The sequence below is a fragment of the Acomys russatus genome, chromosome 28, assembly GCF_903995435.1.
Source record: "Acomys russatus chromosome 28, mAcoRus1.1, whole genome shotgun sequence".
NCBI classification, from domain to species: domain Eukaryota; kingdom Metazoa; phylum Chordata; class Mammalia; order Rodentia; family Muridae; genus Acomys; species Acomys russatus.
This window is the reverse complement of record NC_067164.1, coordinates 36170176-36195509: the sequence shown is the minus strand read 5'-3', so window position 1 is coordinate 36195509 and position 25334 is coordinate 36170176. Positions and strand designations below refer to the sequence as shown.

Sequence of the window (25334 nt, the reverse complement as noted above, 5' to 3'; positions counted from 1 at the left end):
TGTGAGCTGCCGTGTGGATATTGGGAATCTGAGCCGGATCCTCTGTTTCCAGCTTCCATATGCATTTTAATTAACCAAGTGGTTATGATATAAACTCCTGAGCCTGGAAACTACTGCACTGTATCTCCAGGGTCCTTCAAATGTTCACATTCTGCTTTCTGTCCCTTTTGTCACTGTCCTATCTCTGCTGCTAGATATTGTAACACAAAACACAAGGTAAACAATAAAAAAACAAAAAACAACCATGATTTCATCCCCAGAGCCTCCGCGCCTGGTACACAGTAAGTGCTCAATAAATACGTAAACCGTTAATCAGTGGTGACTAAAGAAGTGAGTGCTCTGTGGGGTCCCAATCACCTGCAGATAGAGAAATACAAAGAAAAAGAAACTATGTGAAGCGTTCTCTGGATATGCTTTGGCAGCTCTGGCTGCCATTTTACACATCTCTTATATTGCCAAACCGGTGCCTATTTAGAGAGCTGTGGGGAGGGGCCGGGGATCCTCTCGTAGCGTTTTACAGAGGTGGTGACAGCTCGGTGTTCAACAGAAGCCAGTTTTCTTCCCCCTCACTTTTCTAGGACCAAGACCACTTGTACAGATGACTGGGAGCCTATGCTGCACGTCTCTAAGTCAGCAAGGGCCGCACCAGGTTTCCAGAGGCCCCAGCAGATGGGAGGAGATGTGAGCCGGCAGTGCCCACGAGATATATAACAATGCCTCTTGTGGTCCCGGAGCTTCTTGCCCACTCCCCTAGGCCCCACTGGCCGCCCCTTGAGCTCCTCAGCTCAGATACTGTCTGCTGGCCTTGGCAAGTATCTGCTCAGGATGAAATCTGTCACAGGGGTGGGCAACTTAGCCAGGGTGATATACAGGAACTTGACATCCAGGCCAGGGTTGTAGCGAATGCGGGGGCTCCTGGAGACAATGGCATGTTCCATGCTGTTGGTGACGTCGCTGAGATTCGAGTATGCCCTCTGCATCAAGTTAACCAGCTTTTCGGTGTCTGTTTGAGATATTGGGAGTGGAAGGAAGATAGAACAAAAGCCTTTTATCATCATCATCATCATCATCATTTCAAGACATGGTTTCCTCGTGTAACAACCTTGGCTGTCCTGGAAATCTCTTTGTAGACCAGGCTGGCCTTGAACCCACAGAGATCTGCCTGCTTTTGCCTTCCAAATCCTGGGATTAAAGGCATGCGCCGCCATGCCCAGATTATTATCTTTTGATTTTGTTTTTTGAGACAGGGTTTCTTTGTGTAGCCTTGGCTGTCCTGGACTTACATTGTAGACCAGGCTGGCCTCAAACTCACAGAGATCCACCTGCCTCTGCTTCCTGAGTGCTGGGATTAAAAGCATGTACCACCACACCTGACTGCACCAGCCACCATTGCCTGGCCTGGTTATTCTTTTTAAAAATGTGTGCTTTTTCCCCCTGAATTCTATCCAAGCTCCCCGCCTCTCAGAAATCTGATGCAACGTTTAAAGCAAGTCTTCCACCCCATACACAGGATCGTCGGTACACTGTGTTATTTCTCTTTCTAAGCACTAGAGCTGTGTCCTGGAATATCATTGCTTTATTAGGTGACCGACAAGAAGAACTTGCCCAACTCTTCTACAACAAACCACTTTGTGGCTGTCAGACCTGGAGCTTCAACATTCGTAAAACAGAGGTGGTACCGTGGACCCTAGAGAACGGCAAAGATGGTTGCCATCTTTTCTCTTCATCCCTGAGAGAAAAGCAGAAAGAGAAGGTTGATCTGGGCCACAATTTCAGAGCGCTGTGCTCCACAGTCACTTTGTCCTGTTGCTTTGGGCTTGCCACGAGGCCAAGCATCAAGAGTGGCAGGAAAAGTCGCTCTCCTCATGGTATCCAAGGAGAAAGGGATGGAAGAGAGGTGGATATGGAGGGAATGGGGACATGGGCAGAGTACAGTCCTCAAAGGCATGCCCCTAAGAGCACAGCCACCCTTTCAACTAGGGCGCAGATAAAGTCCGCATCATCTCCCACAGGCCAGGGAAGGACGAACCATCAGTAGATTAATCCTTAGTTTGCTTGGCTTTGTCTTGAAGTGAAAGTCTCACTCTGTAACCTAAGCTGGCCTGGAACACACTATATAGCCCAGGCTGACCTCAAACTCATGGCAATCCCCCTGCCTTAGTCTTCCAAGTACTGGAACTACAAGTGTGAGCCTTCACATCTGTCTCTCCTGTCTTTCCTGGTGTGTGTGTGTATGTGTAAAAGTACCCTACCACTGAACTACAGCCCAGCTGGACTGATGATCCATTGACAACCTCAGGGCCCTTGTGATCCAATCATTCCCCACAAGCCCAGCTTCTGAGTATTGTTGTCTTGGGGACCCGGCCTTTAACACATGAGCCTTTGAAAGACGTTTCCAATCCAAACCATAGTTATAGCAGAGCAGATGATGTGGGAGGACAGAATGGAAAAAGCGTGTGATAAAAGTTTACAGAGCCAAGGACAGACAATGATATCAGATCACTGTATGCATGTGGCAGGGACGGGAGTAACCTTGAAGAGCCCAGCTTGACTCAAGGGCAGCCAGTTTGTGGTACAGCTTATGTTTAAAAATGTCCACTACCCCAAAATTGTACTTACCCCTCCGCAACTAAAAATGTCCCAGTGCTAGTCTATTAACCAATCAAATTTCTCTGCTAAGTTCTGCTTCTGTAAAGGGTATTAAAAAGCCCATGCTTCTGCACCTCAGAGTCTCCAGCTCAAAAGAGTTGACAGACCCTGTTACATCGGCTCAATAAATTCCTATGCATTTGCATTGACAACGGACTCCGTCTCTCAGTGAGGACTCCAGGAATAGACTAAAGATTTCCCTCCAGAGATCTGAGTCTTGAAGTTCAAGCTGGACCCTACACAAGCTGGCTGTCCTTGATGGGAGTCCTTAAGGGAGAACTGGATAGGCTGACTTTTCCTGGACTTCAGCCTTAATGGGGGTCCTTAAGGAGGGGGGGGGCTGGTTCCTTCAAGACACAGACACAAAACATGAAAGTAAGTAAAACTGTTGGCTGGTGAGGTGCCTAGTTACTGCATGCTTTCTACAAAAGTGCACGCGCGCGCGCGTGTGTGTCTGTGTTAAATACTAGTGATTCTACACACAGGAGTGGAGCACAGATGGGCATCTAAGCAGTTCAAGCTTGTTGGGGCTCATGACAAACAGCAGACCAGCCTTGGGCACCTCACCGTGCCCCTGCTCCCCGACTTTGGAACAGATAGGTGATTAGAATCGGGCATGGGGATTCAAATTTCATCCAGAGTGATGAGGACTCCAGAGAAAGCGGGCTACAGGGTCAGGCTTTCCTGACTGGAGGCATAAGCGCTGGGAACAGTAACAAAACTGTCCTAACTTAGGCCTGCTCTCCGCAGGTAAATTATCTGTTATGCCAGGATGCTCGTGGACAGTTTGTGGGGACCGCACAGTGCCATCCCAGAGTCCTTGTACCAGCCTCTAAGGAGCTTCCTGAGGACAAAAATTAGAACATAGCTACATATTGTGTGCCCCCCCCCCACACACACACAAGAGCTGTGCTCACGTAGAGGCAGGCTGCCTACAGTAATGGTGTTCTAGGACACCATCGGTGTTGTACCTGGCACGAGTCTCCCACAGCAAAGCCTGGGCTAGGAAGGTGAATCGAGGATGTATTAAGGGTTCTGCACACTCTCTCAGGGACATAGAACCCACCCAGGCTGAGCAGGGGTGAAGTCAAGCTGAGGGAAGATGGCTCCTGGGCCTCGAGCAGACGATCCCCAAGAGACAGTGAGGTTGGAAGGAGGGGTCCAGACACAGGGGTAGTGCATTCTTAAACTGTTTCCTTAAGTATTTGCTAGCTCCAGTGTTGCAAAGAATTAGGGAGAGATCCAGCCCTTCACTCTCCTAGACGGAGAGGAAGAGCGGACAATTCACATACGGGCTTTTGCGAAAGAGTTTTTATCCCTCAGATACAGAGACTTTCTGGTCTCTTCTCCTGGGTGGGCTTCGAACCAACACTCCCTAAGAAGGTGGTGAATAAAATGTTTTGATGCCTCTCAGCAGGTTGGAGATGAGGCTGCAGTTTATCCTGGAGCCACCAGGGTATGCCTGCTCTGGTGACTGCGTACCACCTTAATATGGTTCTACTCCACACAGGGTTAAAGGCAATGCCAAGAAATCTGGAGCCTGCGCCTGGGGTTTAAAGCCAGGGACCTGTCCTGTCCCGAGACCTCACCAGGACTTGCCACTTCAGCTTTCCGTTATGAGTTTCAGCAGGGCTTCCCATCTGGTCTCCTCATGGTCCCCAGACATTCTGAGCTTCTTAAAAAGCCGCCTAGGGCGTCAGTGCGGGGACCCACGCCTCCAGAAGCTTTGGCCACCCACCTGCCCCTTCACACCGCTGCCAGGCTGATAGTGAGTAAGAGCGCCACCGAAAATTTGCCAGGCTCATCTTCACGCCGTTTTTTGTTTTTTGTTTTGTTTTTGTTCAGTTCTCCTAAAAATCTATGCGAGAATTGAACTTAGCTGAAGGAGCCTTCATTCTGAGAGCTGTGTAACATGACTACAGGGGTCCTTGGAATGGGCGGGTGCCAGAGCTCTAAGCACTCACTGCTCATGCGCATTCTGCGGGATTGACTAACACGTCTACCGACTGGAAACTCCAGTCTCTGTCTGCAGTCTGCAGTCACTTAGGACAGAGACTTGGGGAGTTTCTAGGCTGACTAATTAATTCTGCGTTTCAGCAGCACCCAGCTCTTAACCCTCCAGTCACCCCAGAGGAAGTACTCCTATGCCAGGACCTGGACTCAGGCTCCAACTCCTACACTTGTTCTTTTCTCATTGCCTTGTTTCTCCTCAATGACACTTAACCACATCGGTCACTAACTGTGTGTGGTGTTTGTCTCCCCCACAGTGTCCTCAGCTACAGGCAGCGAGGAGCAGGTGTACCATTCTGTCCACCCCAGTGTCTGCTGTGGGCCAGTCTCAGGGTAGCTGTGAAAGATGTTCCGAGTGAAGACAGAGCTTTTGGCGTATGTCTCTGTTGGCATAAAATGTCCAGGAAAACATGTCACTGAGACTAGGCACACAGTCCTGGGCAGTTTCAGACCTGCCATGGATTTGACTGATAGCCTGACTTTCATTGCTCTGGTTTGGCAATCTCAGAACTCCAGAAAGTGAGGTAAGAGGTCTTTAGGCCTCCAGGAGGCTTTGAAGGGGACTGTGGTGGTTAGGGTTAGGTCATGGCCCCCTCTTCTTTCTCTTTTGCCTCCCAGAAATGAGATAAAGAGTTGCCACTTTGCTGTGAAAGCCTGATGTGCTGCTGCAGGGCCCAAAGCAACAATAAAGCCACCTAATCGTGGACTGAGAATTCTCAAAGCTGTAGGCTAAATAAACGTTTTCTCTTTCTAGGTCAGTCATCTCAGTTATCTGTTGCAGTAACAGAAAGCTAACCTTAAGCACCTGCTGGGTATTATAATTCATAAACACATCCCTTTAGATTTCAGATCATTTCTGTCTATTTGTTTTTGTGACAAAGTTTTACTCTGTAGACCAGGGTGGCCTCAAATTCACTATGTAGCTCAGGCTGGTCTGTTGCTTTAGCCTCCTGAGTGCTGAGCTTAGCAGGTTTGCACCATCCTGTATCTTTGAATAATGATTCTTTGTTGCTGTTGTTGTTCTTGTTGGGTGTCCTGGACTCTCTTTGTAGACCATGCTGGCCTGGAACTCACAGAGATCCGCCTGCCTCTGCCTCCCCAGTGCTGGGATTAAAGGGATGTGCTCCCCTTGAGTAATGATTCTTTAAGGAGCTCTCTTTGTAAGGTAAAAAGTTGAGCTTGTAGGTACCAGTGTGATGGCAGCCATGCTTCATCTAAGGGAGCTAGTGACAGGAAGTACAAAATTTTAATTCAGGTTGTTCTTACAGGGGCCAAGCATTTCTACAAGTGTGTGTGTGTGTGTGTGTGTGTGTGTGTCTGTCTGTCTGTCTGTCTGTCTATCTGTCTGTCTGTGTCTCTGTGTGTGTGTCTGCATGTCTGTGTGTGTCTGTCTGTCTGTGTCTCTATGTGTGTCTGTGTGCCTACATGTGTCTCTATGTGTGTGTCTGTGTGTCTGTGAACTGAATTCTCAGCATAATCCATTACAGAACAATAACAGCAATAACAAACAAAACTTTTTTTTTTGTTTGTTTGTTTTGTTTTTTTTGAGATAGGGTTTCTCTGTGTAGCCTTGGCTGTCGTGGACTCGCTTTGTAGGCCAGGCTGGCCTCGAACTCACAGAGATCCACTTGCTTCTGACTCTCCGTGCTGGGACTAAAGGTGTGTGCTACTGCGTCTGGCAATAACAAAACTCTTAAAAAAGAAAATGACATCAACAAAAAGCAGGCACCATCCAAGCTCACAAGTGTCAGAGCGTGGACTTGAAGCAGGCAGTCTGGCTCCAGCACATAGGCTATGCTCTCTCTCCTCAGTGCATCGTCACAAGATCTGCCTGCGCCTGATGTTTGGAGGACCAGGGGCAGGCAGCATCCCTCACAAGCCCCTAAGCTTTCCCACACTCTCCTGGTGCTTGAGATCTAATCTCAGACTTCGTACAGCGCTTGGCTACTAGCTATATGTACGATCTCTAGGGCTCTGTCTCATCTTCTATAAACTGGAATCCAAGGACCTGTGCCGCACCCCCCTCCCCAATCTTCCCCAGAGACTCACACTCTATGTAATAGTCCTCTCCATAGCTATCCCGGGTCTCCTGTGGCAGCCGATCCCACAGCTTCTTCATGCGTGATTGCAGAGCTTCTTGGCCCAGAATAGATGTCTTGTAGTTCCCTGGCTCGATGATGCAGACCTTCACCCCAAAGAAATGAAGCTCGCGCCTGTGAGATTAAGAGTTGCATTTGGCCGGGTGGTGGTGGCACATGCCTTTAATCCCAGCACTCGGGAGGCAGAGGCAGGCAGAGCTCTCTGAGTTCAAGGCCAGCCTGGTCTACAAAGAGAGTCTAGGACAGGCGAGGCTGCACAGAGAAACCCTGTCTCGAAAAACAAAAGCAAAGACGAAAAACAAAATAAAGGAGTTGCATTTGGTCTGGTCTCATGACAGGCATCAGAGACACCTTTGGAGGAACATGAAAGAGGTCATTCCACTGTTGGTGGTAATCTCAGCACTGCCTTTCACAGATAAGCCTCCTTCGTGCCTTTAGTCCTTTCCCCAAGTGACCCAGCAGGCTGGGGCAATTTGCATTAGATTAAAACAAAACAAAACAGAACAGGAAGAATCTAGGCCAAAGTGTTGCCTCCTCCTGGATGCTTTCCACTCAGTCCTACACCCATCACCCATGTGAGGTTAAGGGACAAGGGGATCTGTAAGAGGCCTGTATCTTCTAAGGGACTCAGACATGCCTATGCTCCAGGCCTTCCTGTTTGGAGTCTGTCCCTGCCTCTCTCTCATCCCTCTCTCTCCATCTCCCTCTCTTTCCCCATCCCTCTTCCTGTCTCCCTCCCCTTCCCCTCTCCCCTGCCCCCCCAATCTCTTCCTACAGGTCTCTCAGGGTTTTCCTCACTCTGGGCCATGCAAGGGACGACCCACCTGATGTCTTCTGCCCTCACTTCAGTCTCCTCGCTTCTCTCGGTCCTTGAAGAAGGCTCTGGCTGTTTGCTTTAGCTTCCTCTCCCAAGAGCTACCCTGCCACACACTGCCACTCTCAGGCCTGCGTTGCCCTGGCAAAGCCCCCAAGAACCCCATCAGGACCCAGTCACCTGATGCTATCAGAGAAGGCTTCAACGCCAAACTTGGAAACGCAGTAACCGCCACCGATGACAGCCACGCGACCTCCGGAACTGGACATGTTGACCACCCTGCCCCGGGCTTTCTTGATCATCGGCAGCATGTTCAGGGTGACTTCAATAAGTCCCACCAGGTTCACGTTGATCACTTTCACAAAGTCTTCCTTGGTCAACCATTCATTGGGACCACTGGGCACACCTATACCAGCGTTGTTCACTAGGGCCCAGAGGCCTAGGGTAAGAGAGAAAGGCAGAGACGATCACACAGGAAACCAGAAAAATCTTGGAGAAAGTTCCAGGGCCTGATACCCAACAGCTCAGTGCCCGAGGATGGCTGAGCTGTTGAACTACACACAAGGACAGTGCGCAGATACACTCAAGGACCATGTGGCCTGGGACCACACGGGAGCTATAGCGAACAAAGACCAAAGTGCTCCACATTCCTGACAAGACACCCTGCGTCCCCATTCTACCAGTTAAACCTGGCTCTGTGCCAGTTGTAACCCAAGCTATGTGCAACCAGTGGCCCTGAAGCCACTGGATATGGGGTAAGAGATGCCATTTCACACAACCGGATTAATGCTTGTGTCCCCTCCCCATTCACACATACTCTTCTCTGTTCTTCTAAGTAGGAGAAAGTTCCAGTTCACTATTACCAAATTGGTGCATCCGTTCGTTCATCTGGCAAGCTTCATTCATTCATACATCTGCTCTGTGCCAGTTACTAAGAGGAGGAGACATAAAATATATAAGTTGGGGGTCTTACACCTCCAGGAGCTCAGCGACCAGAAAGAACAGTGTTGCTAGAATGTTTATAGATAAATGCGTAAGAGCATTTAATAAATACTTATGGAAAATGTTACTTCCTTAAATTAGGTAGATAGGACTAGAGAAAAACAATGCAGTTACCCAGGGCCTCGGGGCTGAGGAAACTGAGGCTCCAGCCTGGCTCTAGCTCCAGCCTTGAACAGATCCCTTCCCTCCCTGGGCCTTGAGTCCCTCATCAGACATTGCTAAGATAGTGTTCCCACAAGCCTGCAAGCGGAGAGGGCTGTGGGAGAAGCATTTCTTTCCTTTGTTTTATGTATTGAGCTTTTGAGTGAAATTCCACCGAGAGAGGTAAACAAAACAAAACACCCAGCAGAAGCCTTTTTCCTCTTCAGGGTCTCAGGAGCCCCTCCCCGCCCTCACCCCTTCCTACATTCTCTCCCTAGTGCAGTCTCAGTGGTTAGCACAGCTTGAAGATGCCTTTTCCAGCCACAGTGCACCCTCCCCTAAAGGCAGACCAGGACGCACCAGCTCCGGAGTCCTCTCCTAAGCCAAGCCTCTCCTCACCTTATTCCTTCTGCAGGTTAGAGAGACTCCAGGAGGACAATAGGCAGGCAGGACTTAGAGCCTTCCCTGGTGAGGGGGCGCTCCTGCTTTACAGAGGAGGCTCCTGAACCACCAAGACCCTAACACATCAGTGGTGTCTGCTCTAGCGAGGGCCACATACCACTGATGCCTCTGATAGTGTGCTGGGGAAGCGGGCTGTGTTGTTTTTGTTTGTTTTTCTATAAAGGATAACTGGAGGATAGTCAGAGCAGAGGTAATAGAGGCTGGTGCCTACAGGATGCTCTTGAGCCTCCTCCCTCGGGTCCTTGAGCTCTGGGATGCAGATGTGCATCACCGCACACAATCCCCACTGCTTCTCACATGAAAGATGTCTCCCAGTGGCACACGCAGAACAGCAGTCCTCCATAGCCATCACCATCCCAGAAACATGGAGGTTCGTTAGGTTGCATGGGAAAGGGAGAATTAAAGCTACAGGTGGAAGGAAGGCAGCTAATCAATTGACCTTGAGCTGGGGACATTCTCCCAGATTCACTGGGTTATCCCATATAACCACAGGGCACCCGAATGGAAGCAAAGTGCAGAAGCCAGAAAAATTAAAAGGCACAAGAAGGGCGTGGCATGCTGGTCAGTGGTGGCGCACGCCTTTAATCCCAGCACTGGGAAGGCAGAGGCAGGTGGATCGCTGTGAGTTTGAGGCCAGCCTGGTCTACAAAGTGAGTCCAGGCCAGCCGAGGCTACACAGAGAAACCTTGTCTCGAAACCGCCCCCCAAAAGAAAGACGTGGCTCAGGTGTACTAGAAGAGGGGGTGGGCCTCGAGCTAAGACACATAGGCAGCCTCTGAAGATGGGAATCCTGAAGTGAGGTCTGCCCTAGGGCCCCGCCTCCCCCTCCCAAAGAACACAGCTTGGCAGAGACCGTGGCTAGTGAGAACCATTTTGGATGTATTTCCTCAGGAACGATGAGGTAATAAACGTGTGTTGTTAAACCCACTACATTTGCATGAATTTGTTACAGCAATGTTAGGAGTGGACACACCCAGTGAGTCATAAACACAAAGAGCTGGAGGCTGGATTCGGGGACCAGGCTGAGACAGTGTGGTGGGAGAGGCTCACCCTTGCTGAATTATTCATTAACTAACTCAGCCAGGAAATATTTATTGAGCACCTTCCTAGGCACTAGATATCATCCTAGGTAGTGAGGGCATGGAGTGAGTAAAAAGTCATAAAAACTTGCTCTTGGGGGCTTTATTCCAGCAGGAAAACACACACACACACACACACACACACACACACACACACACACACACGATAAAGAAAGAGAGAGCCAAGAAGACGGCTCAACAGGTAAAGGTGTCTGCAGCACAAGGCTGGATGTCCTGAGTTCAATTCCCAGGCTTTACATGGTAGAAAGAGAGACGTGGACTTCCAAAAGTTATCCTCTGGCTTCCACACACATCTTTCCTACTCCTATTTTTCTTTCTCTGTAACTCCAAATCCACAGGACAGAATCAATGCCCTCTTTTGATCTCTTCATGCACTGTACACACACACACACACACACACACACACACACACACACACACACACGCACGCATTCTGATAATAATAAGAACAACATATTTTGTTTGAAAGTAAAATGCATTAGGTACTGGATAGGGCTAATGCTAGAGGGAAAAAAAAATCAACAAAGAGCTATAGTTGTTGACCCGACTCGAGCGCAGAGGCCTATTTTCTACTCTTTGGGAGCAAATACTTGTCCCAGTTTTTGCTCCTGTAACTAAGCAATGCTGTGTCCACACCCTGAATGCTACAAGTTCATCAGGCGAGTCCCTACCCATTCATGGTACAGGCTCATTTTCCCTGCTGGAGGCAGCCACATCCACGGGACGTACAGTAGAGGCCAGCATGCCCCACTCTTGGAATCCCAGCTTTTGCCCCTAGCCTGAGCCTGCAGTTTTATGAGAGCCAACAGTGGGACTCCCCAAATCTCTAAAAGACATCACTGTCTTTAGTGATTTGGACATTCAGAACATTTCAGCTGCTGGCTCTGTCCTGCCCTCAGAGCGAGATAATTTCCTCGGGACATTTCTTTCTTGTGTCAACTGCCCAAACCATGCAGTGAGTCTAGATTCATCTGCACCTGAGCCTCCCAACCTGTTTCCTGCTTTCCCTCTCCAACCCATGTGGACATCAGGGTCCCAGAGAGAGACAGAGAGACAGACAGACACAGAGACAGAGACAGACAGACAGAGACAGAGAGAGGGACAGACACACAGAGACAGAGAAAGGCACAGAGGGAGACAGACAGGAGACAGAGACACAGACACACACACACACAGAAAGAGAGAGAGAGAGAGAGAGAGAGAGAGAAGGCAGGAGAGAAGAGAGAGAATGTTGAAGGTTGCAGTTCACCCCACCTTGCTCGCCCACTTGGTCTCTCACCCACTGGGCTGCTGCCTTGATACTCTCAGTCTTGGTGACATCTAGTAGGATGGTCTGCAGCTGGTAGGAAGTATCCTGCTGGAGTTTCTGGGCCCCCTCCTCAGTGAGGCAAGCAGCAAGCACTTTCATGCCCCTGTCAACCAGCTGTCTGGCCAACAGGTTCCCAAAGCCAGAGTCGCAGCCAGTGATGAAGACATACTTCTCTGAGAGGTTTCGAACCAGATTGCAATTTTTGAACCAGCGGTACATAAAAGAGAAGTCTGTGAGGGCCGCCATTGGAGCTGGTGTCCAAGGATGGGCCCAGGAAATGCTAGGACAGGCTGGTCCTCAGAGCAGAGAAGGAGAGATGTTGAGATGCGCAACAGATGCAGGGCCCCTGGGTGAGCTGCTCTGTAATTTTATAGGCGGATGCATTGCCGCAGCAATTAGCTCAGGTGCAAGAAATTCAAGTCCAACCTGAAGCATGTCATCTCTGACAGAGCGACCGCCCTGGCCACATCTTCCATCTCTCCTTGACCTTTCAGGAAGGGATCAAAAAAATGGGGAAATTCATAGCAGTGTGAATTCGAGTGCATTCTGGGAAATGGCATGGGAGGCAGAGGAGGGCTCAACTCTGACCTGAGCTCTCTCAAGAAAACCCCACCCCAGTTTTACTTCCTGCCTATCAAAACCGTCTGCCAGGCATTCAGGCATGTCAACAAATATAACTTTTATTATCTGAAAAAAAGAAGATTAAAAAAAAAAAAAAAAAAAAGAACACACCAATACAAAGCAAATGAAAGCAAAATGGTGACTGCCAAGTCCCAGGAGAAATGGACTGCATGCAGGTCCCTGGCCCTTTGAGATCTTTAATCTGTTTATTTAGTTTAGTTTTTTGAGACCAGGGTTCTCCTTAATAGCCTTGGCTTGAACTTGCCAAGTTGGCTTACTACGTGTGACAGTCCTCCTGCCTCTACCAGGCTCTGAGATTGCAGGCAGGTGCTGGCATTGACCATAGTCCTTGGAGATGTTGAGTCTCCATCATGAGAGATGATAAAAAACATAGGGTTTCCCCAGGCTAGGCGTGGCTTCATTGTGCTGACTCCACGGGCACCTCTGTAGAGAGGCTGGACGTAGGAGTTTCAGCTTCTAAAACGTAGAAAGATTCAAGCAACTGGGTGTGGCACCCCACCTTTGTGATTTCAGCACTCGGGAGGTAGAAATGGGAGGATCCGGAGTTCAAAGGTCACCCACAGCTACATATCGAGCCAGAGGTCAATCTGGACGACATGAGATCTTGTCTCAAACAAGCAAAACACCAAAGCCAACCAGAACCTTCCTAGTAGTAGGGCGGGTGATACTCAAGTTATCAGCAAGGGCCTTCCATACTGGAAACCAACCAATATTCCCACCATCCTATCCCCGGCTCCCTTAGGACAGGCTCTTGAGGAAGGCATCTCTCCTATCTCAAGGACTGGGCACATTCTACGTGGTTCAATGAACTAAAGAGACTGAAGGCAAGGAAGGGGCTGTGAAGCCATCGACACAGAGGCTAACTGGATATGCCAAAGGGGAGCAAAGCGGAAGCAGAAACGATTAGATTCTCTGTCTCTCTCTGTATGGCGCCAAGGGCAGACAAGACAGTGAATGGCAAGAGAAGTCAGGAGGCAAGACGCGGGCAGCATCAAGAGGGAAGTGAGGGTGTGGGTAGCTCGGTTCTCTGAGAGTGACAGCTAGCCCGATGGGCATGGCAAGAACTGGGGCAGAGTCTTAGGTCCAAGCGAGATGATTTGTAGGGAGAGCAGAGCCAAGATGTGGGAAAAAAAAAAATCAGGGGCAGAACTTACAGAGGGAGAGAGAGAGAGAGAGACCCCAGATAACAGAGGGCTCACAGGTTAGGCAGGGAGGTGATGAAACACACGAGGAAGCCAGCAGGGTGTGAGTCTTGAGGGACCCCACCCACCACTGCATAAAGTGAGAGACCCAGCAATGCTGGCTGGGTGCTCTCTTGGCTCAACATTCAGGTTCATGAGGGTCGCTAGCCAACCTCTTCCCTGTTTAGAGGGTCAGACACAGAGGTTGGGTGCGAACGTTCCCTAAAGAGGGAGGAGCAGTGGTGCACCTCTGTGCCCCACTACCTACTGACGATGGCCAGCTACACAGATAAAGAGACTCTCCCACCAATTGTTGATCCCACTAGGAGAGAATAAAGACCGCTTATCACAATTATTGAGCCAAATTTGACTCAAGCTTTATTAAATCCTAGCCAGGATGATACACTGGCCAGATCCATACCCTCCGCTCCCAGAGAATGGCCGTGAACTATCTTAGTCAGGTGCTTATAAAGGCAAAACCCACCAGGTGGTGGCAGCGCACACCTTTAATCCCAGCACTTGGGAGGCAGAAGCAGGTGGATTGCTGCGAGTTCGAGGCCGGCCTGGTGTACAAAGTTAGTCCAGGATAGTCAAGACTACACAGAGAAACCAAAAAATAAAAAATAAATAAATACATACATACATACATACAAAACCCACAAGGCTACACACTTCCTGCCTTAGTCTAAATGTGTGTGTGGCGGGGTAAGCATACATCCTGACATACAGCCTCCCACTTCCTGTCTCCATCCCTCCCGCCTACGTGTGATCAAGCACATCCTGTTGGGGCAACCAACCTTGTTTAGTGAAGTGAAAACATGTGGCTTGTGATCTTACATGAACAAGAGACCCCGGCATTCCAGGAAGTTATCTGTCCTTGGGCATGTGGGGACGTACAGGTTAGAGGCAGGTTTTTTGTTTGTTTGTTTTTGTTTGTTTGTTTTATAAATCTCTTAAGCATGGTAGTTTAAACTTACAATATTAACTTTAGGCCTCCCACAACAAGGATGGATCTTCCTGTACCAAAGGGATGAGGTGGGAATCAGTTCATCAGCCCATCACGAAAGGGCAGGCCCAAACCTCGTGGGCAATGGAGGTGGGCAGGGGTAGATGACAAACTAGGCGTTTCGTATTTCCCTCAAGGCCATGGCACATCCTGTATAGGCTTGGCAAGCATCCCTCTGCTGGCCTCCTGAGTGAGTAATCAAGGAAGTCATGCTTGGGAGAAGGTAGTGTTCCTCAAGGGCTAAGCAGGCCGAGGGGCAGCAGGCGCTCAGTTCTTGGAAACACAGGTTAGACTGAGGCATTTGGCCCCAGAGAAGAATAATTTCAGAACTGACCTGGAACAGGTCCATACTGGATCCAGTCACCTTCTAGGCCTCTCTGCTGACACTGGCCGAGGCAATGGTTGCCTGAACTCAAGTGGCACACACCTGTAATCCCAGCACTCGGGAGGCAAGGCCAGCCTGGTCTACAAAGCGAGTCCAGGATAGCCAAGGCTACACAGAGAAACCTTGTCTCAAAAAACCAAAAAAAAAAAAAAAAAAAAAAAAAAAAAAAGGGACACTGAGAGTTGTAGGGCCACATACACATACAAAGCTGGAAGTGTCCCCCACATTCAAATGCCAGTTCTCACTTAGCTGGCACTTGAGGGCTGAGAATTCAGGCTGCTCTGTCCATCAGGAGCTCATTTACTCCCCAGAGGAGTCTTCAGAAGTAAAAGGGCCTCATTTCTTCTAGGCCATTTCCATCCTGTGGGAGGGCAAAGACTGGCCACACCAAAACTTACCCTAAGGCAGCAGGAGGGAGGCAGAACAAGGTAAACTGAGTCCAATTTCCCTGCCCCTACCCCATCTCAAAGATCAAAGTACTCAGGGGGAAGATGAGCCATGGGCCTTCAAAGCCTTGACTAACAGACAGCTCACTATGCATGTAACTGACAATTCCTCACCTGAAAAACGGAGTTTGCTCTTCCTTGTATTGCCTGGAATAGAGACTAGTATCTCAGGGAAAACCTGGGCTCAACGTGAAGAGATGCTGAGCCCACCTGATCCTGGAGTCCTGAAAGGCTCTTCTTCCCTCTCTGTTCTCCACACACGTATTACCTGCCACCAGCAACCCACTAGGGTGGACACGTGAGGATGTCTTAAAATGTTTTAAACTAATAAAATAAAAATGTAAACATCAGGGGTAGGACTTGGACAAAACCGTGGTCCCAATTCCGATATACCTGGACATTTTAAAGAAGTGACTGACTATCTGGCCACAAGGTGCCTAAGCATCCTTGTTTTGTGGGCACAAGCAGAGCCTGAAGGATGGACCATGGCAGTGATGAAGGGAAAAACAGGGACACGGAACTCTAGATGGAGATCTCCTTCTCTTCCTGGTGTGTGCCGCTCAGCCACAAGAGCCAGAACATTCTCCTGTGATAGGTCCCTCGGTTGCCAGGCTGGCCCTGTCCCAGGCATCCTGGAAGGACCCCACATGCCTCATAGTGTTGATCGTGTCCTTTCTGAAGATACTCCATTGCAGCCAACTACAATCAACTAATCTTCAGAGGGAGAGCTCTTCCCTGTGGTGTATATGAGCAATGGGGAGCATTTTAGAGAACTTAGGAGAAAACAAAAGCAAACACCAGTTTGCATGTAAGGTGGCACCCGTCAGTGTGAAAGCCCGAGAAGGTGGGAAGAGCCGTCAGAGCCCGAGAAGGTGGGAAGAGCTGTCAGTGGCTGGGGCTGAATAATCCGAAGGGTGCTATTTGAATATTTGAATATTGCTGCAAGCATTTGGCATGTTCCTGCTCACTGGTCTGTCCCAAGGTGCCAGTAATAGCTCTCTCCACGTCACACACATGCTCATTTCTCATGTTGCTTCCTCACCCAAGGTCTCTTCCTGTGCCCACCTGCCTAGCTCCCCACCTCCTAGGCTGTGGTTGTTTTTATTTTTATTTTTTGTTCTTCTGTTCGCCCCTATACCTTGCCTCCCAGATCTTTGAGGAATCTGGGTAGCACCTCTGACTGCTCCCCAATCCCACACATATTCCTTCACCCTTTAGAGACTACAGCGGCGCTTTCCGGCTTATTGCTTTCTACAGTCTCCAGTATGCCTGAGGTCTTGTTCCTCGGCTCCCCGGCTCCCTCATGTACGGTTGTCTGGCCAGTAGGATCCCAGAGCTGGAGCCCCAGCCCATGATGAAGGCACACTTGTTTGGGTGTGGCTCCCAACCTACTGTTCCCTGTATGAGCCACCAGGTACAACCACAGGGTTCCACAGAGCCTGAGCACTGCTCAGAGAGTGTGTGAACTGTGGCAGGCAGGGCAGGCCACAGGCTTTCGGCACAGAGTCCTCAGCTTCCTCCCCATTTGCTGGCCTTCTGGAACACTTTATCCCTGTCCCACCTTTGCTCTTTGAATTGCTTTTGCCATTCTAATACACAAATGTCCTTGGGTATTTCTTGTCCTGGCTGGAAAGAAAACACAACTCATTATTCGGCAAAACCTTCTTGATTTCTCGAACCTTTTACGCCCACATGAGAATCCATCCATACTTATTTCATAACACATGCTCCACCCTAATGCAGTTCCAGGCTCAGAGTGTGGCTTCATGTCTCAGAGGCAAGCACCTTTGATCCGGGGAACTTTCTGAACACAAGCAGTTGCTATTAATAATCTGGACTTGGCATAAAAACACATTTACATCCACCTGTGCCTATTAGGGCATAGCTGCAACCTGAGCCACTTCAAAGGTGGACCCACAAATTTCTTTCCTTTCTCTCTCTCTCTCTCTCTCTCTCTCTCTCTCTCTCCCCCCCCCCTCTCTCTCTCTCACTCTTTCTCTCTCAAAAGAAATCTGGTGACTCAGCTCACTGGTAGAGTGACGTCCTTGGTTGTCCCCAGCTCCTTTCCCCCACCCTACCCCCCAAAACTCACATTTAAGAGAAACCTCTCACTGAATCTAGATTCTCTCATCAGCCTTAAAGTCCTCACTGAGAAATCCACGTCATTTTCCCGTAGGACTTCAGGAAAGAGCCACAGGGGAGGGCAGGAAGGCTTTGGTGACCACATAGAGAGAGAGGAAGAGGGCTCTGGCTCTTCACACAGGAAGCCTCACTTCCTGAACAGGGAAAGGAGAGGGGAAGGGCAGTGGGAACCAGGAGGAGACTTCCAGGACTCGTGGGAGGAAAGACTAGAGGGCCTTCCATCTCCTCAAGCTGCCCTTTCCCCTCCCTGGTCTGTAGGTTCAGGCTGTTGCGACTAAGCCATCTTGGGTTGTGATCACCATAAGGCAATGTTGAGTAACCTTAGTCAGATTTTCTTACAGAGATTCCCAGGAATCAAAATTATCAAGTGGAGCTTGGGGAACATGACCCGGGCCTGACTAGGGGAAGTGAGGGAACGGAGAAAGGACAGACGTACAGATAGACAAGCTGTCATCCCATGGCTTGGGCATGGGGGTGGCGGGGTAGGGGAGTGTGGGGGGGTTAGTTAGAAACCTGCAGGAGGAGGAAGCTGCAGTCACTACTATGTGCACACAGTGGTTGGTCATTCACAAACACCTGAACTTGGGCCGAGGAAGAAGGCTTTGCCAATTCCCATGGGTCTAAGGTCTTGGTTCTTGACATGGCGGTGCCCATCTCAACAGAACACGTTCACTCAGGGCCTCACTCACGTGGGGCCTCCCGTGCTCTCTGCAGTTCCCTGGCTTCAGGGGCCGGTTTGACTCTTTGATATAAGTTGTCAGCAAACAAGGTGACTTCTACCTACAACCAAGACACGTTTTTCTTTTTTAAAGATTTTATTTATTTATTTATTATGTATATAGTGCTCTGCCTACATGCATGCCTGCAGGCCAGAAGAGGGCATTACATCACATTATTGCGAGCCACCATGTGGTTGCTGGGAATTGAACTCAGGACCTTTGGAAGAACAACAGAACAGTCAATGATCTTAACCTCTGAGCCATCTCTCCAGCCCCTTTTTCTTTTTCTTTTTAAAATTTATGTGTGTATGTGTGTGTTTGTATACATACATATATCCTCCTTGCTATTTATTCCTGCAACATGGGATGTCAGTTTCTATTTTCTCCTGAGACAGGAACCGTTGCTCAATTAAAATAGATTCACTGATGGCAACGTGGGCCTCCATCTCTATACTTAGGGAGGCCTTAGGACATCCAGAGAGGATCCTCACAATGGAAACTTTGGATTGAACCCAGGACTCTTCCACTTTCCTCTGCTTAGCCCTCGCCAGAGAGGGCTTCATCACAAACCTCCTGACATACAGAGCCAGGTCTTTGGGAGCCAGGACAAGTCCACGAGCATCTCCGACTGTGCACAGCAAATATTGAGCAGGAAATGAAAACCAGGACCCGGAAATGGTACCCACTCTATCCTCCCAAGGGCTATGGGGGGCGGGGGGAAGAGTCAGGAGGACAGGAGAGGAGCCACAGAGCAGAATCCCAGAGAGCTGAGACAGCCGGTGAGTGAGTCCGCAGGGAAGTGCTGCTGAGAGAGGGAAGACCTGGGGCCTGCCAGTGCCTCTCAGACATCTCTCCAACAAGCATCACCCTACTTTATCCTGTGGCCAGGATGCTCCAAAGTCCTGGAAGAGAAGCCATGGCCAATCTCCTCCATTGCAGGAAGGGCTGTGCAGTCACTTGTGCCAGCTCTCCTCCGAGTCCCCCCTTCCCTAACTCTGTCTCCACACCCCATGGCTTCTCTAGTTCAAAGCACAAGATACAAGCGATCGGTTCAACTTTTATTCTAAAGCAAAAGGAATCCAAAGAGAGTCATGGTTCCAAGACAAGTCAAAATTGGTTTTTCTGTCTTTTCCTGATTCCTTACCACCAGAGGCTCCGCCTTCTAAGCACAGCCTCTCTGTGTCATTTAGGGAGTGCTGGGGGTGGCCCTCCCACCTGATACCATGGACAAAGGTGATTGCCAAGTGGGTTCTTTCAATCTTATGTGAGCAGCCAGGCCGGTACAAATGGGGACAGGAGGAGAAGCTCATCCTAGGTGTTCACACAACTCCCTCCCCTGGCTCTGTGGAGCCTCCCAAACAGACCACAATGCTCAAAGCCTCGGGAACTTGCCTAACTCAACGGGATCTTGCCAGTGCCTTTGTATCCCTATCCTTTGGCAGTATTTTTCCTTTGGTCTTTTCCTCTGGATGTCCCTGGTCTTGCGTGGTAGGAAAGAAGAATTATTTTAATGACTATGGCGAACAATGATACCCCCGCTGCCAGTAGCTCCCTCCATCCACCTTGCTCCCCCAATTCTGCACACAAGTGCAGATGTCATAGGGCCTGGGCAGGCTTTACAGAGCCCCAGGAGACTATGACATCCGCAAGAGAGGTGGGCAGGTAGCTGAAGGGGAGGTAGAAGAGCTTGGCGTCCCAGCCAGGTGAGTACCGGGTGCGAGGGTGACAGGCCGTCAGCGCATGCTCCATGCAGTCCGTCACCAAGGACAGGTCGTCTGAGCAGGTGTTTATCAGTGATTTAACTGATCTCAGATCTGTGCAAAATGAGAAATTATTTGGGTAGACTCCACATCCTACCACAGCTGCTCTGTGACCAACCAAAGGAACGGTCTCCAGACTCCATGCCGCCCCCCCCCCCCCGCCCTCCACCCCACACACACTCGGAAGCCATGCCCGGGCCTAGCATGTCCTGGTTCCTCAGAAAGGGCCACAACCCAGCCTCGAGGAAGAGCAGTGCACACCCAGCCACCTGTGTACCTGTTCAGGGAGCTATCTGACAGAATAGCTGGAGGTTCTCACCCAACAGTGGGATCCCATGCTTGTGGAATGTGGTGACTTAATGCCTCCACCCCAAGCTTTACCCTCATCACTAAGATAATCCTTGTTAAGATAAAAATCATTACGAGTTTAGGGAAGGGCTGGAGAGATGGCTCAGAGGTTAAGAGCACTGTCTGTTCTTCCAAAGGTCCTGAGTTCAATTCCCAGCAACCACATGGTGGCTCACAACCATCTATAATGGGATCTGGTGTCCTCTTCTGGAGTGCAGACACACATATGGCCAGAATACTGCACAAATAATAAATAAGTCTTTAAAAAAAAAAAAAAAAAAGAGTTTAGGGAAAGCAGCCCCACGCTCAAGGATCCAGAACCTCTTCACATGACCAGAATCCCGTAGGCTCCCTAGGAAGGGGGACTAAAGATCCCAACCATGAGGAAAAACAGCCTGGGGCAGGCCTTGTACCAGTGGCAGAAAGAGTCGGAGGGTTGGAGTTTAAGATGAGGCCTCATTTTTAGTTCCTATAGGTCACTCACAGGAGTCCAGAAACTTCTCGCCATAGGTCTCCTTGACCTCTGAGCTGGTCTGGTCCCACAGCTTCTTTATGGTGTGTGATAGCCTCTCAACATCACAAATATTGGTTTTGAAGCCTCCAGGCTCTATAATAGCCACCTTCACCCCAAAATAGGAGAGCTCCCTCCTGTAAGACAGCAGGCAAAGGTCAAAGGCATCGGAGATCTTCAGGGGGCCGGGGGGGGGAATGATACAATTGACAATGCCACAGCATGTCAACATGAGCCTGTGGTGAAGAAAGTTCAGAAGTTTTGGGGTCTGAGATGTGCAGCAGATGGGGGATGAGACCCATGGCAAGGACGTTTGTCTCTGTGCTTTTGAATGTTGCTTCAACTATTTAGCATATGCGGCTCACTGGACTAAATCCAGACACTCTGTTGTATGACACAGCATCAGACTTGCGTCCGCGTAGTGCACACACAGGGCTCACTAGGCTTCCCTAAGTCAGCTCCCCTTCACCCCTGGGCCCCACCTTCACTCACTACTGGCTAAGAAAATCTCTGGCCAGCTCCTTCCTGGTTCCCCCAGATGCCTTCAAGGGCTACTCGATCCCACATTTAGAGACCTTTTTGCCCTGCAGCCTGTCCCAGCAGGAAATCTGACCCAATTTGTTACAGTGCTATGACAGCTTTAGATGGCTGACCAGCCATGAGCATGGTACATGTACTCGCCTAAAACCCACAGGTTCTCCAAAAGCCGCCCCGTGACAGTACGCCCAGCCCCAGTACAGCCACGGCTGACCTGCCCTTTGCTCCAGGGTGACACAGCACAAAAGGTACTCTGCTAACGATCTTGCTGGGCCTGGGCTGGTAACATTTGCTTATGCAGGAAGGCCAGGTGACCAGGCTGCCTTCTTCTTATGTTAAGCCCTTATCTCAGACCCCCTGCTGCAGGACCCTCCACAAATTTGCTGAATAATCTCTCAGTCTTGACACACTCTCTCTTTTCTCTCTCGGTTGCTAGGGTCTGTGTTGTTGTTGTTGTTGTTGTTGGGGTTTTTGTTTGTTTATTTATCGGGATCAAAATCTCATTGTCATGCTAGACTCTGAGGACTGTTGACTCTAACCAGGACTTGGATCACCCACCAGTTGAGTTGAGTATGGTGCTCAGCCCACTTCTAGGAGGTTCCAAACCTGAGGAAGAATGTGAGGCTCTGTACTCTTGGCCAAGCCCAGTGGCACCTCAGATACTTCCCTGCTTGCGAAGGGCGGGCCTCCAGAGCTCAGACTTCAGTCAGCTAACATAGGTATAGAGAGAGGCTTCCCAACAAACAACCACCTTACTCGGAGAGGAGAAGGCAATAGAGCTCCCCAAAGAAGAAAGAGAAGACTATGCATAAGGGCTTCTCAAAGGTTGCAATTAAATAAAACACCCTGCTGAAGGTTCCCTGTGGAACCCCCGTAACTGTCCTATACCTGAGGGAGTCTGAGAAGGCCTCCACACCATACTTGGAGATGCAGTAGCCACCACCAACGAGAGACACTCGGCCCATGACGCTGGCGACGTTGACCACACGGCCCCTCGCCTTCCTCACTAAGGGCAGCATGTTCAGAGTCACATCGATGACGCCCAGCAGGTTCACATCCAGTAGGTTTGCAAAGTCTTGTTTGTTCAGCCACTCGTTGATAGAAAAGACAGAGATGCCAGCGTTGTTGACCAGGCCCCAGAGTCCTGGGGATGGTGCAAAGAAGAAAAACACAACAGAGGTCTAGTTATGAGTAAAATCTGCATTCTGCTGGGTAAAGTAAGGCCATCCCGACAGGCATTGGGTGGAAACTGGGACACAAGTAACCATGTTGTATACGTGGGCAGGGGAGGGGGGGAGGGGGCGGCGGCCCATCTCAGAAGATGAGGCGCGCAGCAGAAACAGCTTCCCCTTTTTTGATTCTGGGCAGTTCAGCTCACTGCCTGAGAAGCAGCAACCAGGGGCTTCACGATTGCTACAAGCGAGAGCAGATATCGACGACGACGTATTATGCCTCTGTTGATGTGGACACATGGAAACTGTGCCTACATTCGGTAGATTAATAATGTCCTTGCAGATGAGCAGGCAGAGGGGAAAAGGGGGGGGGAGGCAAAGGGCAAGGCTAATATTCTAATGGAATTTGAGAAACATGAACTAGAGATCCTGGTTGGCGGAGACTTTGGCCAGCCACACTGCATTTGCGATTTGAAGAAAGCTGGCCTTGGCAGGCCCAGACTCAATATTGAAGGATCTATCAAACTTGATGCACGTAGGGAGGAGAACACGTGAGAAGAGGGAGGAGGAAGTAGAAGGGAGAGCGAGGGGCTGGGTGAGGTATAGCACAAAGACATTGTATTTCTGTATGAAATTGCCAAAGGATAAACAAAGAGTTTTTAAAATATACTGAGCAGTTTTCCTAAGATGCTTGCAAAACACAAGGCCAGGAAGAGACAGGAGACGCTTTTTACAAAAAGTAGTAATAGTAGAAGAAAAGAAAGAAAGATGTGCCAAGGAACACAGTAACCAGCCCCAAGATACATTTAAATACCTGGAGGTTTGTTAAGGTTGGTCCTAAACACTGAATATCATTATTTGAAGAAACGTTGCTAGGGGAGTAAAATTGATCATTTTTTTTTTTTTAAGTGAAAAGAATTCACGTATTTTAATCCTGTAGAGGACCAAGATGTTTGCAGGTTTTTATGTCAGGGTAGTGAGAATACAGGTTAGTTTTGTTTTAACTTTATATCCTTCACCATTTTGAACAATAATCATATTTTCAATTTATTACTAGATTTCTATAAACCAATCTTTTCCCGCAACTAGGATATTCAAAAAAGAGCAACCCGTCTTCTAGTATTTAGTTCCCCAAGTCAGTCCTGAGGCTTGCCGTGCCCTGCTCTACACACAGGAACAATCATATCTCCCTTCACAGAAGATTGCAGGTGACAAGTTAGAGCAAGTACGGCGCTGACACAGGAGATCCACCCCAGGATGGCTCCAGATGACCCAGCACACACAGGCCAGGGCCAAGTCCCATTCTCAGCTCCAGAAAGGTACCCTAACCTCAACCATAACCCCTAGCCCTAACCCTAACCACAACCATAAGCCCACAACCCTGTCACTTAGTATGTAGCAATCTAGGTTTTCTGCATAGCCAAGATGACAGAGCTCAGACTGGACCATGAGAGGGTGAACCCTCACCAGAGCGCCTTCTTACCAGAGTGTTTGGGAGACAGGAGGGAGGGCTGGAGAGAGAGAGAAAGTGCTCAGGGGATGTGCTGGGGAGCTAGGAGGCTGCTGTTACCTCAAGTCCCACAAACCCCTGAGGGATCCTGCCAAGGAGTGGGGGGGGGGGGGGGGGAAGGCCTTCAAACAGAGAGACAAAGCAGCACACACACACAAGAATGTCAGTGGTACCTCTGTTCCCAACACGCTCCTTCACCCACTGGGTGGCTGCCACAACACTCTCTGTCTTGGTGACATCAAGTACCACTGTCTCCAGCCGGTTTGATGTCTTGCTCCTCAGCTGCTCGGCTCCCGTTTCTGTCAGACATGCAGCCAGCACCCTCATGCCTCTCCTGTCCAGCTGTCTGGCCAGCAGGTTCCCAAAGCCCGAGTCACAGCCCGTGATGAAGACATACTTGTCTTCGAGATGGCTCACCACCTGCCTCTCCCTGAACAAGCGCAGGAGGGTCCACAGGCCCACGAGGGCCACCAGGTAGAGCCACATGTCAAGCAGAGAGAGACACTCTGACTCAAAATGAGCCTGGCAGCAGCTCACACAGGAAGAAATAGGGACTGAGGACCTGCAGGCTTCTATCATGGAATCCACATGGTCCTCTCTTTCACCACACTACTTCTGGAACATTCAATTCATGCCCAATCTCTGCCCTTTGAACGGACTTTGGTCTTGCGTATCTAACGTCCTTTGGCATTCCCTATCTTGTTGACAAAGAAAACACCGCTGGCTGTTCAGTAACACACATCTATCCTCTTAGGATCTTTGCTTCTGTACTCATAGGGGAATATACACCTGCTTCACTGCACAGGCTCCACTAAGGTCCAATCCCAGGAACACATCACGTCTCTCCGTCTTGCACTCTGATGCTGCAAACCTGGGACGTCGTGAACATAGTTAGGTGCTGTGACCAACCTGGGTGTGGACTCAGACCACATGGAAAGGAGAAGATACTTGAGCTGCCTGGGAAGAAGGAGGGGCTGCCCCCAAACAGGGAGGCTGACACCAAAGGAACACAAAAGTAATGGAACTGGGACCCCAGGCTCATAATTACTCCCAGAGTTGATGTGTGTGTGGAGGGGGGAGGAAATGACTTTCACTTCCTTATGATAGTACCCTTGTTAGTTGTTTTGTTGTTTGCTTGTTTGTTTCTGTCAACTGACAAGCAAATGGGAAGAGCCTCAGTTGAGAAAATCCTTCCATTAGATTGCCCACAGGCAACTCTATATGGGTGTTTTCTTGATTGCTCATTGATAGAGGAAGGTCCAATCCCCTATGAACAGGTTCACCTTTGGACAGATGGTCCTGGGCAGTATATAAAAAAAAAAAAAAAAAAAAAAAAATAGGCCAAGTTAGCTGGGAGGAGGAACCCAGTAAGCAACATTCTCCCATGCT

At 49.5% G+C, this 25334-nt stretch overlaps 2 protein-coding genes across 2 annotated transcripts; both read right to left on the bottom strand.

Moving 5' to 3' along the window:
* Positions 1 to 662: 662 nt before the first annotated feature.
* Sdr9c7 (short chain dehydrogenase/reductase family 9C member 7) lies at positions 663 to 12234 on the bottom strand. The gene is made up of 4 exons (XM_051170736.1): positions 11532 to 12234; positions 7753 to 8011; positions 6709 to 6872; positions 663 to 1003 (listed from the first exon to the last, which is right to left on the bottom strand). Exons 1-4 carry the CDS (start codon positions 11830 to 11832, stop codon positions 786 to 788), a joined length of 942 nt encoding a protein of 313 aa, XP_051026693.1. The 5' UTR covers positions 11833 to 12234; the 3' UTR covers positions 663 to 785.
* Positions 12235 to 19410: 7176 nt separating this feature from the next.
* On the bottom strand, positions 19411 to 24564 carry LOC127210574 (retinol dehydrogenase 7). The gene is made up of 4 exons (XM_051170236.1): positions 24119 to 24564; positions 22152 to 22407; positions 20700 to 20863; positions 19411 to 19921 (listed from the first exon to the last, which is right to left on the bottom strand). Exons 1-4 carry the CDS (start codon positions 24522 to 24524, stop codon positions 19704 to 19706), a joined length of 1044 nt encoding a protein of 347 aa, XP_051026193.1. The 5' UTR covers positions 24525 to 24564; the 3' UTR covers positions 19411 to 19703.
* Between the last annotated feature and the right edge of the window lie 770 nt (positions 24565 to 25334).